Source organism: Arvicola amphibius, chromosome 5 (assembly GCF_903992535.2).
Source record: "Arvicola amphibius chromosome 5, mArvAmp1.2, whole genome shotgun sequence".
Classification (NCBI taxonomy): domain Eukaryota; kingdom Metazoa; phylum Chordata; class Mammalia; order Rodentia; family Cricetidae; genus Arvicola; species Arvicola amphibius.
Window position 1 is genome coordinate 42,957,001 of NC_052051.1, and position 17,877 is coordinate 42,974,877.

General features: G+C 41.1%; 1 protein-coding gene across 1 annotated transcript in view; it reads right to left on the bottom strand.

Annotated features, from left to right (window-relative positions):
• Mcm8 (minichromosome maintenance 8 homologous recombination repair factor) overlaps window positions 1-17,877 on the bottom strand; it is a 32,167-nt gene that overhangs the window by 13,385 nt on the left and 905 nt on the right. The window contains exons 2-13 of the mRNA XM_038332050.2: window positions 17,571-17,742; window positions 17,135-17,218; window positions 15,113-15,195; window positions 14,584-14,733; window positions 13,278-13,381; window positions 10,594-10,792; window positions 9,540-9,625; window positions 7,376-7,527; window positions 6,867-7,062; window positions 4,377-4,407; window positions 3,544-3,684; window positions 1,190-1,331 (exon numbers count right to left, since the gene is read on the bottom strand). Coding sequence (XP_038187978.1) covers window positions 1,190-1,331; window positions 3,544-3,684; window positions 4,377-4,407; window positions 6,867-7,062; window positions 7,376-7,527; window positions 9,540-9,625; window positions 10,594-10,792; window positions 13,278-13,381; window positions 14,584-14,733; window positions 15,113-15,195; window positions 17,135-17,218; window positions 17,571-17,718 — 1,516 coding nt within the window. The 5' untranslated portion in view covers window positions 17,719-17,742. The remainder of the gene's footprint in view (window positions 1-1,189; window positions 1,332-3,543; window positions 3,685-4,376; window positions 4,408-6,866; window positions 7,063-7,375; window positions 7,528-9,539; window positions 9,626-10,593; window positions 10,793-13,277; window positions 13,382-14,583; window positions 14,734-15,112; window positions 15,196-17,134; window positions 17,219-17,570; window positions 17,743-17,877) is intronic.

The following is a 17,877-nucleotide window of genomic DNA, read 5'->3' on the forward strand; positions in this document are numbered from 1 at the left end:
CTAACCCTCTAATCACCCCGCCTTCTAAGGAGTAGCCTGGTAGTCTGACAGCTAACTACCCTTACATGACTTTTCCTTCAGCTGAGAACTCAGGGAAAGCACTGCGACTTCTGACAAGCACCAGACGAACACCTGCTCCAGCAGATACTTGCTGATTATTAGCTGCACACCAGTGGCATGCTCCACGCATGCAGAACAGCACAGAAGATAAAATCGCCCTCCCCTTGTGAATTTATCTGGCCAGTAAGAGGCAGACAACTGAAAACGTGGTGATAACCGCTCTGCAGAGTAAAGGCAGTCATGTCAATGAGAACAGATTCTGCCACAGAAGAAGGCCGAGACGGAGATCAATACAGTGAAACTATTTAAGTCACAGCTCTAAGTTCACAGGGCAGTTCTTCTAGAACACAAGGTGGCATCCATCTTCTTTCCTGATTCAAGGTAATTAGAACAATTATGAGCTAAGTAACAGTAAGGTTCTCACTGGGTACTCACTGTGCACATACACACTAAGCAATGGGAACAAGTTAGTCTATAGGATAGTTCCATAAGGAACTTACCAAAGAACTTCAAAAGAAATGATCACAGATGTGACAGGGATATCAGGTGGGAGGTGTAGAAACCATCCACGTTTTATCTGATTATTTAATTTCAACATATATTTGCTTTAAGATTCTGAAAACAAATCAGTTTCAATTGTGTAACAGAAATAAAAATGATAGTACTGTATGTTCAATTATTTGACATTCATTGTCAATCTACTGGTTGCGACAGTGCTGTCTAAATGGCTCTCATACTAAAGTAAATTCATCGAAATGAAGAAAGTACGCCAGAGGTGGTGATGTGCCTCTAATTCCAGGACTTAGGTGGTAGAGGTTGGAGGTAATCCGATTAACATAGCAAGCCCAATGTTCCAAGAAGTAAAGTTTTTGTTTTGTTGGCTTTTTGTTTGTTTGTTTGGTTTGTTTTTTGTTTTTGTTTTTGTTTTTTTAGCATTTTTTGAGACAGGGTTTCTCTGTTTAACAGTCCTGGCTATCCTGGAACTCACTTTGTAGACCAGACTGGTCACAAGCTCACAGAGATCCGGCTGCCTCTGCCTCCTGAGTGCTGGGGTTAAAGGCGCGCACCACCATTGCTCATCTGAAGAAAGTTTTTAAGCCCAGAACTATTAATCCCTTTTGTCTCTCACCTTGGTCACCAAGTACCAGAGCACCAGCTTCCAAAGCAAAATCTCCGGAGGAACTGTCTTTTGAAAGAGTTACAGTCAGCCCAGAGCTGGTGGTGGTATTTCCACAGACATACACACCACGGGGCGCCACATTGCATGCTGCCTATTAAAAACAAAAGGTTTAAAAGAATCATTCAGAGGGATGGAAAAGATGGCTCATCTTTGCTGCCATGCAGCATGAGAACCTAAGTCCAGATCCCCAGCTCCCTTGTAAAAGCCAGAAGAAGTGGTGTAACATTCAGAATCCCAGAGCTTCAGGAGTGGGAACACGCAGATCCTAGGGACTTTCTGGCCAGACATTCTACTCAAAATGACAAGCTCCAAAGTTCAGTGAGAGACCCCATCTCAAAGAGTAACGTCAGAGTGGTAGATGACACCTGGCTGCCTCCACACAGTAACACACAGGCAGGCAGGTGCGTGCGTGCAAAGAATCACTGACCACAGTCACTGGTTCAAACCCTGGTAATATTGCACATACTAAGTAAGGGCTCTATTCCTGACTTTTTTTGATGGATATTTCTTATATTTTTGGCTGTGAGTCTACTCTTTAATAGCTGAGCCATCTCTGCAGCCCTGATGGATATTTCTGTGTATGCACCACAAATGCACTGGTGCCCATAGAAGCCAGAAGAGGGTACTGGTTTCCTGGAGATGGAATTACAGGTGATTCTGAGTCACCTGACAAGGGTCCTGGGAACCAAACTTGGGTCCTCTGGAATAGCAGCAAATGTTCTCAACTGCTGAGCCACTTATTTCTCCCCAAGACAGGGTCTCACATAGCTGAGGCTGTCCTCCTCAGAGTCACTATGTGGTACAGAGGATGACCCTGGAGTGCTGGTTTTACAAGGATACAAAACCACAGCTGTCCTTTGTGTGACAAGCATTCTATCAACTGGGCTACACTAGCAGACCTCTTTGTTAGTCTATTCTGAGAAGTCTCACCGTGATCTGAGAGTGGGGCGGGTCACTAAGTAGTCAGAAGAAAGTAGGAATATAAATGCTAAGTGCTTCCCAGTAGTGCTGGTCTAAAACATGGCCTCTAATTATAGCTTTTTAAAATTGTTTTTATTGTTTTGGTGTGTGTGTGTGTGTGTGTGTGTGTGTGTGTGTGTGTGTGTATTGGTGTATTACATGAATGTATTAAGTGTACCACATGTGTGCAGTGCCTGGGGAGGCCAGAAGAGGGAGTCATATCCACTGGAACTGGAAACAGCTGTGATCTGCTATGTGGGTACTGGGAACCAAATCCAGGTCCTCTACAAGAGTACCACTTGCTTTTAATCAGCTAACCATCTCTTCAGCCTCTGCTTTCACTTTTACTATAACTAGGTAACCCTTGCCTCGCTATCAGGCTGTTGCAAGGGTTCAGAACAGATTAAAGTATGTTCTTCTGGCCAGAGACCCAAACAAGGATGCAATGTTTTAAAGGAATGAAAAAGACAGGCTTACTATTCAACCACAGGGAATAAAGATGACACTGTGAAGAGTGGTGGGATGAAGATGCAATGGCAAGATCAAAGTAACCCTGTCTGCACACCAGGATCACCTTGGGCACTACATGTGGACAAGCTTCAGGCTGCCTATACCATCCTCAAAGAGTTTCAAAGACAACTGTGATATACAACCAGCGCTCAACTGCTAGACAAAGATTCATCAGCACAGGAATGACTGCAAGGAGGGGGTTTGTGAATATCCTTAAGGACACTGCTGGGCATCATTCTTGGAAAACCACAAGCTTCCAACAAAATATCTTCTAGAGCCATCACAAACCCAAGAGGAACACACCATCAGGCTCCGGCTGACAGAGACAGAATCTTCTTCGGTGGCTAACAACTGACTGGTCAGAAAAGCTGCTTTGCTTTGGATTCAGAGAAACGGTGGCAATGTACACAGATATAGATCCCTTACCTTTACTAGAATATTCTGAAGCCCTAGCAAGATGCCTAAATACTTGTAAGGAGAGAACACATGGCCCAGCTTTACTTCCTTCTCTGTTCTGTTCATTGCTGTAGTCACATCACAAGAGATTAGCAAAGCATTACTAAGTGCAATAATGGTCTAAGAAAAATAGCATTTCATCATAGTTAATATCACCAGAGACCAGGATGCCTATGTGGTCTGTGTGGCAGGAGACTAGCCTGATGTGAAAATAGAGCCACATACATAATACATATTACTCATACAAACTCCAGTTCCTCTATACCCCTAGACAAACTAGATCTTCTGCAACCCAAAATGCCGTTTGTTGAGAAATATCACCTGTCAATTATTCATACATTATATAAGCAGAAGGCAAAATACTAAATAATTAATACCTGCAGCATCTGACTCTTCCCCAAGCCTGGATCTCCAACGATCAGGATGTGTGGGTCTCCTCGAATAGGAATCCTGTTTTTGTCATCTGCGTACTTCTGGCTACCGCCAAAGAGTGCTAACGTCAAACCTGCTTTAACAAGCTCGTGTAGAAGGAGGGAACAAAAAAGAAAAACATCAAGATGACTAGCAGGAGGTATTCCTGCATGGTTACAGCATGACTTGTCTGTCTGGAGATTATTTTCTCTTCACAGTGCTGATGGAGGGCAAGGCTTGGTGCCTAATTAGTCAGATGCTCTATCCCTGAGCTATACCACCAGCCAGGATACTTTTAAATGTGACTGAACTTCATTTTTTTACAGTGAAGTCAAGAAACAAAGCCAGGCATGTCAACAATTGCAGAACTTAGATACAGACACAGGAAGGTTCTAATTTCAAGGCTATGTGGGGCAACATAGCAAAAGCCTGTCTCAAAAGTAAAAACATCTACAAATAAACTTCTATAACACAATGATTAAAAACAAAGACTGAAAGTCTATACATCAGTGGTATCTTAGACACTGCTAAGAACAACTTTGTATGTCAACAATCCATTCCCAAGTAAGAAGCACCTATGGTGCCGACTTTAACCTCGTGTCTAATTACTTTGTCTGTGTGTCACAGAGGTGCATTCCCAGTAGCTGTTGGCTATTATTTGCCTCCAACGTAACCAATTTATACAGAATGATGACTCAAATTAAAATATTAATAACTGGTAAGAGAATCTAATTACTTTTTAGTATTAATATTGACAACTTGATGTACTTTTTGAATGAAGGTAAAGTAATATACTTACTTCATGACCAAATATGACAGGACAAAGTGAACTGAAAAATAGAAGACAATTTATAAATTCTAACTTAAATTTCATAGGTCCATTAGAAGGTCTACTTTACAATTTGCTTAATTTTCTTTACTTAGTATCCAAAAGGGAGTAAATTTTACATCTCCTCAATCCCACAAATTTTACTTTTACAGTAAACTTTATTTAATCTATAAAGAGAAGGATGCTTTAAAACCCATGCCTCTCTGAGGGAGTACTTGAAAAACATCTTAACACAGCTGATCTTACAGAATTAACACTTAAAATGAACTATTATCAGGTTTTCCACATTCCAGGTTTCTTGTTTTATTTGAACAGACATCATTAATCTGTGTAGTTAAGTCACTGAAAAGAGGACACCAATGACTAAGCTCAGTACAAATATTAGTATTTGAAGATAGTATAGAATTTCATTTCTTTTCAGTTCAATTCAGATTAAAATGTGAATATAAGGAAACAGACCTACAAGGGCTGGAGAGTGATTCAACCTACAGAGTTCTTGCTGCAAAAGTATAAAAATTTCAGACTTCCAGAACCATGTACCAAAAAAAAAAAAAAAGCAAGTATAAGCCAGATGGTGGGGCACATGCCTTTAATCCCAGCACCCTGGAGGCAGAGGCAGGAACATCTCTTGAGTTTAAGGTCAGCATGATCTACAGAGTGAGTTGCAGAACAGTCAAGGTTACACAGAGAAGTCCTGTAAAAAAACAACAACAACAGCAACAACCCCCACCCTCCAAAAAAAAACCACAGGTATAGTGGGAAGCTGTAATCCTAGCACTGGGGAGGTAGAGATAGACAGATCTCTGGTGCTCACTGCCCAGCTTAGCCAACCTCTAAGCTACAGATTCACTGAGAGACTGGCTCAAAATATAAGATGCTTAGCAATAAACACAAGGAACATACCTGATGTCAACATAATGCAAGCGCACGCACGCACGCACGCACGCACGCACTCATGCGCACGCGCGCGCACACACACACAGTATTTGCATGTGTCCATTTTGTAAGTAAGGAACAAATAAAAATGGACAGGGTAGTAGTAGCCAGGAATAAAGTGTGAATCTTCCTCCTGTTTTAATAAACAGAACCTGGTGTCCCTTGAAACTAATATTTACCATGTCCCAGTTTATCTGCCACCAGCTTCCTACCAAGCACTTGTGCCTGTGACTTTTCTACGTCCAGAGAAGCATCATCAGTAGAAACAAGAGCAGAACGGAAGTGCTGGGCTGTTCCTCAAATCTAGGTCCCCAGGAGGCACTCTTATTGGGGCACCATGCCCGGCTGCCATCCCTTCTCTGTACTACCCCTGCCTTCCTGCTACTCCTGAGCTCTTCTCCCAAATAAATGACATTTAAGCAAACCGCTGCCTCCAAAGGCTCCAAACTGAAGCATAACCGCTGTGCACTGACAGTTCTAATTCTGTCTTCTCTGTCCTCCATAACCGCTGTGCACTGACAGTTCTAACTCTGTCTTCTCTGTCCTCCATAACCGCTGTGCACTGACAGTTCTAACTCTGTCTTCTCTGTCCTCCATTTCTTATCTAGTGTTGGTCAATGAACTGAAGGTCAGGGTGGGGATAATTTCAGCCCTCTAGACTATACTGACTCAGTCTCTAGCATTCAACTAGCAGTGGAGAGCAACCACTAACAACATGCCAATCAATCAGGTGTAGTATGTTCACTAAAAACTTCCTGAGAAACAGTGTGCCTACATCACTAATCTGCTAGGTTTCACAGAGTGAAAGACAATTTTTTTAAAAAAACTTCAGTTTGGATGATGAAATCACAAACACAAAGACAAGAAAGAGGCAAACTGGTGAGCAGTGCCGAAGACGGGCCACTAAGAGGCTGCTTCACTTACAGCCATAAGAGGAGTGACAGCTGGCTGTTCCTGGCGCCTGCCTGCCCAGACGACTCCTCTGTAGCTCACACACGCTGACCCTATCACAGCGCTAGCTCTCCCAGAGTAGGCCTGGGTGGCTATGTGGTGGGAAACTCACGGATTTAAGGACAAGAACTTAAGTAACTCAAGACTTTCCTCAGTTGGCAAACTGACATATGAAAAACAGAAAGAAAAGATTCAATTCTAGAGCCAGAAACCTTGATCAATTTTTCACAGAATGCACTCCGAGTCTTCTTCCTTCTTGATTTTCCTCATTTCTTCAAAATTACCCCCAAATTGTCAGAACGCCAAAAGTATACCATACCAAGTAAGACAAGTACATTACTACAAGTAATAACTACATGGCAACCTTCTGTGTGAGACAATCATCATTTAAGCTAGGCATTATTTTTCCTAAAAAGGCATAAGTATAAACACCCTACCATGAAATAACAAATAGCGGGCTACGTGTGCTCTACGGACTCAAGTTTGTTGCACATTCTGACTAGTTTCTCTGACAAGTAACCAAGAGCATGTGCCATGCACATCTGTGGAAAGCCTCGGGTCACTAAGACATACTTGACAATGAGCTTCAGCAGGTTCTCTTCGGCCTGGATCTCCTGGATGGCATACAGGTCTTTAAGTGAGAACTCCATCAATGTCCCGTGCTGACACCCGTCCTCTGCAGTCTGAGACTTCTGTCCTTTGCTGTTGCTGACAGAATTTGCCTCAATGTACAAAAGGAACATGCACTTATCGTTCTTATTCCGAGAACCTGTAAATTCAAGATATTAAATGTACTGTTTTCATTTTCCATACAAGAACTTGACTGAGTGTTCCACAAGATTTATGACTGGGTAACTTTATTTACTCATTCACTTGAGGCTTCTTAGAGACAAGGCCTCAAGAGGAACCTCAAACTGTAACAATCCTTCTACCTCAGCTTCCTGAGGACTAGAGCACTTCATCTTACATAGAAAAAAAAGGAATTCCTAAATTATTTGAGATGCAGAAGTATTTTACACAGATTTTAAAAAAAGCTAATATATCACTGTTGAGAGACAGTCATGAAGAAAGTTACAACCTACCTTCTTCGGTATTTGAGACTTTGACAATTCCAGTGATAGTCACTGTATCTCCTGGGACACAGCTATCTACAAGATCATGAACAAGTTCACATTCGATTGTTCGAGGAATCCGTCCTGCTTCTCTCTGTGCATCAGACATCAGCTCCTGTATCCTAAGGCATTCAACAGTTTCCAGTTAGAATACATCTTCCCTTCAGCTGTTTCTTCAATACAGTGACTGTTCAGGATCTGTACACTGCTGCTCTAGAAGAAGGCAAACTGGTTTTTAAGGAGTTCAATGGTATTTCAAAAATCATTTTAACAGTTCCCAATTGAGGATGGCAGAATGAACATATGTATTCATTTCACCTAGCATCCCTCAAGAATTCAACAAATAAGAGTCACCAAGGAAGTGAAGGCAAGTTTGGAGTATGCAAATGTGACAGTAACAAATGAGGTATTGGTGAAACTTCTGAAAAGAGCAAACAGTGAAATAGTGACGGATTAAGCACAATGCAGTCCAGAATGCACAGACAAAACTCCTAAGATGATAGAGAAGCAGCAACCCAGGTTCTCAGGAGAGCCCCAAGAGGTTCTCAAAGTTGGGGACAGGCAGCAACAGACAGTACAAAAATAAGTTTTTAGAATTCCTTTGGAAGGAGTGGACAATCAAGTAGGGAAAGAATGAGAATTCACCATCAGGAGCAGGAGCACTATCCTATAGGGATGGGCAAATCCCTTCTAAGAGGGCGCTAAGATGTCCACACAGCTACCTCAGCTCCAGAATAAAACCTCCTCAGTTCAGCATTTTAGAAGCTCAAACCAATTCAAGAACACTCAGAAATGTTTTACTTGGGAAGAAGACCCGAGGAGGAAGAACTCCAACCCATAGAAAGCAGAAAAGAAGATCCCACCTCTCCAAACAATTTCTCACCTCATCTCTGAAATGGTAGAGGTTCAAGGAAGAGAAAATAAAAAACAGGAGTCTAAGAGTATGTCCAAAAAACAAAATTAAAAGTGTTTTGAGATGGGAACAGAGGGAAATCAGAAAATTAAAATCACCAGGGTAAGTCAGGGTGGTGCATGTCTGTAACTCCAGTGCTCAAGAGGCTAAGAGAATTGTGGGTACAGGTTACACATGGGCTACAAAGTTGTCTCGATACAATGACAACAACGCACACAAAAAGCAAAGGTTTCTAGAAATGGTACAACAACGCCAACTTAATTTGGAAAGCAAGCGAGAAATGAAAAGGTGGGGCAGACACAAGGCAATGGGTGACATAAGGGGTGCATATGACTGAAGTCCAAAGAGAAGATAACTCAGGGACAAAAGGGTCAAGGGCATGAAGATAACTAAATATTCCTTTGCCATTTCCTAAGTGCACAAATAAAGAGATTACAAAGAGGGGGAGTTCAGCACCCTAAAGAGAATGAGAGTCCGACAGCATCAGGTGTCCCACTATCAGCAGGGAAGACAAAAACTAAGTAGACTCGAGGAGCTGTCATGGACATAAACTCAAAGCTGGAATGAGTAGATGAAAACTACGTAAATGAGGAGGCTGGAGAGAGGGCTCCACGGTTAAGAGCATTTACTGCTCTACTAAAGCACCCACATTCAGTTCCCAACACTCATGAACTGCCTGTAACTACAGCTCGGGGGTTCAATCCCACGCCAATCTTCTGGCCTCTGATGTCCCTCTTCTGACCTCTACGGGCAGTAACACACTCATGGCAAACATTCATGTAGACATACTACACATAAATAAAAATAAACCTTCTTTGCAAAACAAAAAACCAATGCCTTACTTGCAAAACAAATAAAAGTAAAATAAGCCAATAGTAAATGGCATAAAATGCTGAACAGAAAATGAGAACCTATCATAAAATAGCCCACTTTTAAATGATTATCTAAAACTTCAATATTATCACAGCCGATCATGGAATATGAAATGAGTCACGACTTTTAAGTGCAAAATGAACCACTTCTCAGTAGCAATGGGATGTAATAGCTGTATCCTTTCTAGACTCCAGTAACCAATCAATGTCAAAGAGATAATTGGCATTTTAAAACACAGACTTATCAAATAAGCACTGTTTGTAGATCAGATGCCATGATACATGTAATAAAACCATAGACTTACTCGGCAGAACAAGAACTCTTTTACTCAGTGTTCTGAGTGCTTACTTGATCAACTGCCAGTCCACTGTAACTGTGAGAGGAGAGCTGCGCAGAGGAGCAAACGACTTCCCTCGACATGCAGGCACAGGACACTGCAACACGAGATTTACATGGACTCTGGTAAGCCATAATCACATCTTACAGTAACTAAGTTACAATCTTACCCACCCTGTTATAATTTTCAGAAGTCATTCTTGGCCCTTTTCTAGCTGACCTTTCTCACTGCCTGTACTTCCTTTTTGCTGTGAGTAGCCAAAGCTCCCACCTTACCTCCCTGTCATATACTTACTCCTTTCTCTAAGCCTAGGAACTCTCCCAGTCTTAGGCTCCTTGCCTGCTCCTTCTCCTTCAGTCTACATGCTTTGACCCAATCTTCTTCTTTTGGAAAGTCTTTATCAAGAACCCTCAGATCTCCCCTAGCTCCCTTTGCACTGTGTGGTATACTCACTTGACAAGTGATTCTCACTGTACATGCAGGATGTGTTCAAGTTTTCCTAGGTCACTTGTTGGGTGTCTGAAGCTCCAGGTGCATTTATAAACTTAAGGCACTGGAGCAGATAGTAACAGGGTAACTTCTGATCAGGAGCGGGAGTCAATTTTCCCTCCTGGAATCTGGCAGTCTGTGACAGAAGTCATGGTACATGATTTCCAAGGCTGGCATATTCTCATATATTCTGAAATTCTGCCTACCAATTGCTCTCTTTCCACAGCAGCAGTCAGCAGCCAAGAGCAGACTACAAGCTCTGAACTGCCATCATGTGTGTGAAAAGCCAAAAGCAGCCCAATAAGGAAGGTGTCCATTTAGGACACCTCTACCAGCTCCAGCCATCATGGGCTGGAACACCACAGGGACACAGAGGCAGAATTACCCAGGTGGGAGTTCTTCCAGCCTTCTAAACCAAGAAATCATGAGAAATAATAGTCTTGTGGTTTTGAGCTCTAAGTATAAGGCCATTTGCTCTGCAACAGCTCTGATCAAAGACTCTGGGAAAGGTTTTCTGTAAATGGATATGCATTCTGAAAGAAGATAGAAGGGAAAGTTGGTTAAGGAACATATCACCTTTGTAGGAAGATTGTACTTCCCATCGGGAAGAGGGAAGCTCTGGATCTCTCCACATGCAGCACAACGGAAAGCCATCTTGGTGCAGAGAGGCTTGATGTTACCGACACGAACCACAGTCCCTCTTACAGAGATGTACTTCCCATAGCAGTTTGCTCGGACGCTCTTGAGGTGTGTTAAGGGCTCATAGTTGTACACTCTAAAAATAAAGCAAGAATGTGCCTATCTATAAACTTATGATGAAAAGAAAGAGTTGTATTTTCACAGGTTCCTTTGGGAGCAGCTGTAGAATTTATTCCAGAAATTTCACATGAGCTAAGTTTTATTAAAAATAAAAAATGCTAAATCTCATATGTTGCCATCTAGGGAAAAAGTGGGAGGGAAAGAATTAATGAAGAAAAAGGAAGCCACTGTGGAGTGTACGCCTTTAATACCAGAACCCAGGAGTCAGAGGTGGACAGATCTCTGAGTTCGAGGCCAGCCTGGTCTACAAAGTGAGTTACAGGACAGCCAGGGCTAAGAGAGAAACCCTGTTTTGAAAAACAAAAAAACAAAACCAACAAAACAAAACAAACAAAAGAAGAAGAAAGGAAAAATAATTTCAAAAGGAAAATTCTATAAAGTGACTCTAGAGTTTCTAACATTTTTCATGTTTTTCATTTCTCTCTCTCTCTCTCTCCCTCTCTCTGTCTCTCTCTCTCTCTCCCTCTCTCTCTGGTTTATGCTTAGTTTTGTTGTTGTTTTGAGACAATTTGTACACTGTGAAGGAGTGTCACTCTGGTTGGTTTAATAAAAAGCTGAATGGTCAATAGCTAATTTCTAGGCACAGAGGATGCTAGGAAGAAGGTGAAGACGCCAGGAGACACAGAAGAAATACGAAAACAGGATGGACAATATGTAAAGAGGTAAACAAGTCTCGGGGCAGCACACAGATTAATAAAAATGGGTTAATTTAAGTTATAAGAGCTAGCTAGAAACTAGTTCTAAGCTATCAGCCAAACTTTTATAATTTACTAAGAAGTCTCTATGTGGTTATTTGGGAGCAGGCTGGAGGGACAGAGAAAGATTCCCTACAGAGACAGGCCTTGAACTCAGATATCTGCCTGTCTCTGCTTCTTGGGTGCTTAAAGGTGTGCACCACCACACCTGGCCTAACTTCTCAGGTGCCAGGATTAAAGGTGTATACCACCACACCTGCCTAACTTCTTTTTAAAGAGCCGCTACAAAATATCTCCTATAAATTTTTGGAAGAGAAAAATAAAACCCTGAAGAATTTAAAAACTCTGGAAATAATGAAGTAGAGAATATTTATTCCCCTGTATCTAATATAACTCTAAGAATTTAGTTAAGTACACTCCACAAATAATCACATTTATATAGTAGTCTTAACAGGTTCAAAAACAACCTTTATAAAAGTTTTCAGGTAAGGAAATCAGCTTACTGGGGTAGAAAAATATTAACTTTTATCATGATGTGTTAGAATAATCCTCAGTAGGTAATTTGGTTATGGTACTAAATAAGCAAGGAACATTGGTTTCCTTGTTTATATAAACAGAGGTTCTCGTTCTGTTTTTGGCTTTTTTTCCTTTTCTTTCAGCATTTACTGATTAGTGTGTACAAGGGCACACATGAGTGTGCTATGGGGTACATGTGGCGCTCAGAGGACAACCTGTGGAGTTGGCTCTGTCCTTCCACTATATAGGTTCCAGGGACTGAGCTCGGGTCATCAGACTCAGTGGCAGCATCTCTTACGCACTGAGCCATCTCACCAACCCAAGGTTCTTGTCTTAATACTTTTCACCACACAAAAACATGTGAGCAAGAAAGAATACACTGAATATAGTTCACAAGGGAAAAATACAAATGACCAAAACATATTTGGAGAATTTCACTGTCAATTAGGCACCATGGAAAAGCAAGATAAAACTGCTTTGAGATTTCATCTCAGTCAGTAAAAACTATTATCAATAAGAAAAAAAAATGTTAACAAACACTGTGAGGATCTTTCACACTCTGCTGGGGAAATGTAAACTGACACATCAGTAGCCCTAAGAAATGGAAACAGGATTATTACATGACTCGGCTATACCACTACTGGGTATAAACCTCAAGGATTCTGAGTGAGCACACTACAGATGCCTGCATACTCACGTTTACTGCTGTACTACTCACAAGAGTCAAGATAAGAACTAGTCTACATATCTGTAATAGATAAATACATAGGGAAAATGTGGTACATAATGGAATTTTATTAAATTGTAAAGAAGAATGATATTATGACACTCATAAAAATGGATAGAATTGGAGATTATTACATTAAGTGAAATATGCAAGACTCAGAAATATACACTGCTCACTTGTTCTCATACATGAAATATAGATTTATAGACACACACATGAATGTAGAAAGGGTCATCGAAGTGGGGGAACAAGTCTGAAGGGAGACATGAGGGGTAAACAGGGTAACGGAATTTCTGTGCCATGAAAACAGAAACAGGGACTATTTAAAGGGGAGGAAGGGATCCAGTCAAAGGCTGAGAGGGGAAATAAGTGAGGCCAGTGGGGGATGGGAGGAAAATAAAAACAGTCATGATATATGTGTGCATAAATGTTTCACAATGAAATCCATTTGTTTGTACAACAATCAAAAAGTTATTGAGAAAAAATAGCATCAGGTTTCTTACCTTGCAAAAATATGTGGCACATTTACCATTGTTTCCCCATCATTAGACAATCCCTCTTGAGCTTGTAATTCAGCTGCATGCCGTTCAAGGTCCTTGGTTAATACCTAAGTCAAAAATTGAAAAGTAATACTCTTTAAGCAGAACTCTCTTTAAGCAGAACTCTCAGAGAGAACCGAAAGTTCATGAAGAGCTCAGGAAAAAAAAAAGAGTATTGTGATAGTCAGCTAAAAGACTGATAACTGATTATGACTATTTTGCAGTAGATTGTTTTATTTGGGATCTTCTTGTATCTGTACCAGAAAACTTCAGCACCCCTACCTTTTGTCCAAATAAAACATTAAAAGTTCTTACATTGGGGGCTGGCAAGATGGTTCAGCAGTTAAAAACACTCGCTATTCTTGCAAAGGACTGAGGTTCAGTTCCCAACACCTGCATGGTGGCTCAAGTCCAGTTCTAGAGGACCCATGCCCTTTTCTGACGTCCTTGGGCACTAGTTACACATACATGTAGGCAAAGCACTCATACACATAAGATAACAGTCCTCAAAGCCATTACCCACTGGGTTGCACTAAAAAACATCCTGTAGGGCATGCCTCAGCCTGAGCCACAGCAGGAAGGATAGAAAGGAATTGTGCTTAAGAGCATGTTAGATGAGTGAGGAGACGACACAGTTGCCTGGATGGGTCTGAAGGCAAGCGGCAAGGTTCCCAGTGCAGGGTGTTCATCAGTGCACCTGGATGTCCTGGCCTCCCCTGCTGTGTCCAGATTCTACGTATTCATTTAAGACCTATCCTAAGCCCACTTCTTCCCTTGAGCTTTTCCCATTCTACCCCACCTCTGAAGGCACCCAGCACTAGTCTGTGCCCTTCCTAGGATCTGCTTCCTTTTACCTGGAAGCACTTGGGTGGGTGCTTTCAGGTGCTGTGTCATCTGTCCCTGAGGACAACTGATACAAGCACAGAACAACTGTCACTTTCAGGCTACACAAGGGACCCTCGGAGAAGCGATTTACCTGATACTAAAGGAACTTACATTTGAGGCCAGTCCTTGTGCTCCAAATTCCTGACACCATGCTTGTTTTATATTTCATATTAAATCAGGTATCTCCTCAAAAAGAAAACATAACTTCTATATCTTTAGTAAAATGAAGCTGATTCAAGGAAATTATATATAGGCTGAATTTGTTATCTCCTAGGGGAAGTCTGCAATCCTTAAATTCTAACCAACTTCTGTTAGTAAAAGCTAAGTACCTTTTAAAAGGTACTGACACTATGGTATCTCCATTTAAAATGTTGGCTAAATTTACCTGATGTATTGCGAGACCCATACACGCCAGGGCTTTCTCAGGGGTGTCTCTTAGTGCACTTTCTATGTCTGGTATCAAGGCAGTTATTTCATCATCTTTTGTCAGCTCTTTGAAGTCCACCAAAATGCTTCCCTTTCTTTCTATTTCATCCTATAAAAGATTAAATCTTAAATATAACAATGCTTCTTTGCAATTCAATTATCATAATTATTTAGTATGCACTTTGAGAAAGCATGGAATAATCACACAGTGATAATTCTAAGTTTTATTACATAGCTGTAATATTGCAAATATTTTCATGTACATACTTAACAAACTTTTGAGATCACTATTTATAGTAATATCTCTAAGGGTGAGAAACTTCAGCAGAGAGACTACACTTCACTTAGGCCCACACTGCTGGTACGTGAGAACCAGGATTAAGTGACCCCCCATCCACCCCCAGCGCTCACACTCACGAGCACCTCAAACATCCTGCCCAGTGAGCTGTCACAGAGAGACAGACAGTGCTGTTTCAGAAAGCACTTACCTTATCATAAAGGTCAATATGCCTTGTGAAAAATTTCTCAAAAGCTTGGATCTTCTCAATAAAAGGAGAGCTATCACTGTAAACTAATCCAACAAAATACAGCATTAGCACAATAATCAAACACAGAAGCATTTATATTTTCCTGAGACAGATCCCTAGAAACACCACAAATTTCCCTCCTTACTTACCTTGTATTGTGATTATATTTGAATACTGATATGAAAGAATACTTGAGATTCTAAAAAGAAAATGTCGTCTGAATAACCTGAAATATCTATAGAAGTCCAAACATCTGAGAAACTTTCAACTGAGTCTTGAACTCAGTATACTCAAATATACAATAAACTTAAATTAACCATTATAATAAATGCAAAGCCATACACATGAATGGAGCTAAACATAATCACTATCTTTGCAAAGTAAATTCTACTTGTTCAGACCGCCACCTTTCAAATTATTTCTGAAGACTGAAGACAGACCACAGACCAACACTTAACTGTAATCTCAAAACTATAATGCTGCTTCAGTCTAGTGACATAAAACTGGCCAACTTTAAGCAAGGTTTCTCTTAAATTCCATCTTTAGTAATCTAAAGGTCACTTACAGTTCTCTGAGCTAACTACTAGAACAATAATAAAAACATTAATGGTTAATGTATCATAAAGGAATTAAAAGATCTGTGAAAGACATCTATCAAGTTAATAGGGAAGAAAAGAAGAATTCATTCATAGAATGAATACTGAAAGTCACAAAGACAGGATCCTTGACCACAGCAATATAGTATACTAGGAAGGAAAAGCACACAGCTTTAGCTGGGCGGTGGTGGCATAAGCCTTTAATCAGGAGGCAGAAGTAGGCAGAGTTCGAGGCCAGCCTGGTCTACAAGAGCTAGTTCCAAGGACAGTATCCAAAACTACACAGAGAAACCCTGTCTTGAAAAACAAACAAACGAAAATCCACAGTTTTAAATAAAAAGAACAAAAAGCACATTTCATAAAAATATAACAAACATGTAGATACCATAAAGAAGGAAGAACAACATCTCCACAGTTCACAAAAATGTCTGATAGTAGATGGTATTCTTCTCTACACAAACTTGAAGTGGCATCTAACTCTTGGTTCCAAGCCTATTACTCTGTTTCTTGCTGGGACAGTGACATCTGTGCCCAAGTTCCCAGACAACCTTTAGGTTTAGCCAACTGGAGACACTGTAAGGACTGGAAGGCAGCAAGAAGTATGAAATAAACTATTCTTGTTTTTATTCATTCTTTTAAGATTTACTTTTATGCATGTGTGTGTGTGTGTGTGTTAAGTATGTTACATGTGCAGGTGTCTACAGAGGCCAAAAGAGGGTTTCAGAGCGAACTTTCTTCTGGAACCCAAGTTCAGACCCTCTAGAAGAATAGCAAGTATGCTTAACTTCTGAGCCACGTCGCCAGCCTCTTATTCCAGCTTTTTTTTTTTTTTTTTCAGCATCTCTCCTACTGCACAGAACAACTATAGTTCCAAGCTTCAGGATCCAACCAACATCTGATGAGTCCTTAGCTACTGGGATCAACCAGCTTCATTCATCTGTGTTCTGAGCACAAAGCAGGGTGCCTTCCTAAGTCCTAAAGCACAGCTTTGGAGGGTGCCCTGAGATTAAAGCGACATCTCTACTGTTCTTCCACCTTTGAACTCCCAATTTCTGACAGCCTTGGAAAGTCTGGATGTTTGTTCTCCCTCAGCCACAGGGATCAGACTGCTGTGTCTGGAAATCACTGCTTTCCAGGAGGCTACCTCAGTGTTCCCTTTCTGATTTTTGAGTCTTCCACATACACATCTAATTCTTTGTATTAAATCCTTCTTTGAGACACTTACCAGTTTGTTTTCCTGATACATGAATAAAAACAACGTCCCTAACAAATGTTTGGAAGAGCAGAAGGCATGCTATCATACAGCCAACCGAAGCATGGTAACATGAAATGTAGTATCCAAAAATGGATATATAACTCCTGGTACATTTAAGCTCTTTAACTCTACCTTCAGAGAAGTAAAGCTTCCAGCCCTTATACGGTATAAACTGATCCAGCGTTGACTGTAGACGTAAAGGCTGTGAAGTCTGTTCTGGAAAAGCAGAATATGACGTTAGTAAAAAACAAAGCACTCTTTTCACTCCCAGTTCCTCCTCCCAGGGTCTATTAATAGAGTCTAAACCGGACAGTTCAATAAAAATAATATCCTGCTGTCTACTAGGCATGAACTGTTTTCTTTAAACACTTGTTTATGCATGCGTGTGTTGTCTGTGACCACGTGTGGGCCAACACATGCCAGTGTGCACATGTGGAGGCGTCAGTTCTCTCCTTCCATCCTGTGGGTTCCTAGGGACCTGAGGGTCATCAGGCTTGGTGGCAGGCACTCTTTCCTACGCCACCATTTCCTGGCCCTTGGGCTGTTTCTTTCACGAGAACGCACTTACCAGAAGTGTACTTTCCAGTGGCTTTACTCGGGTCAGCTCTATCCTCTCTTTCCCTCCAGCTTCCTGAGAAGCTCCCGCCACCTCTTCCTCTCTTCCAGCTTTGGAATCTTCCCCGTCCAAAACCTCTTCCTCTATATGCACCGCTCATGTCTTCTAAAGGTCAATAGTACTCCTAAAAATGTATTGACGTAGTAAAAGGAGGAAATGAATGTATTGTGTTTGAGACTAGCACATAGGCTTGCAAAATTCCATGCCACAGTAGAAAGCTTATGTTTTGTGTAATTATTTAAGGATTGTTTTTTGTTTG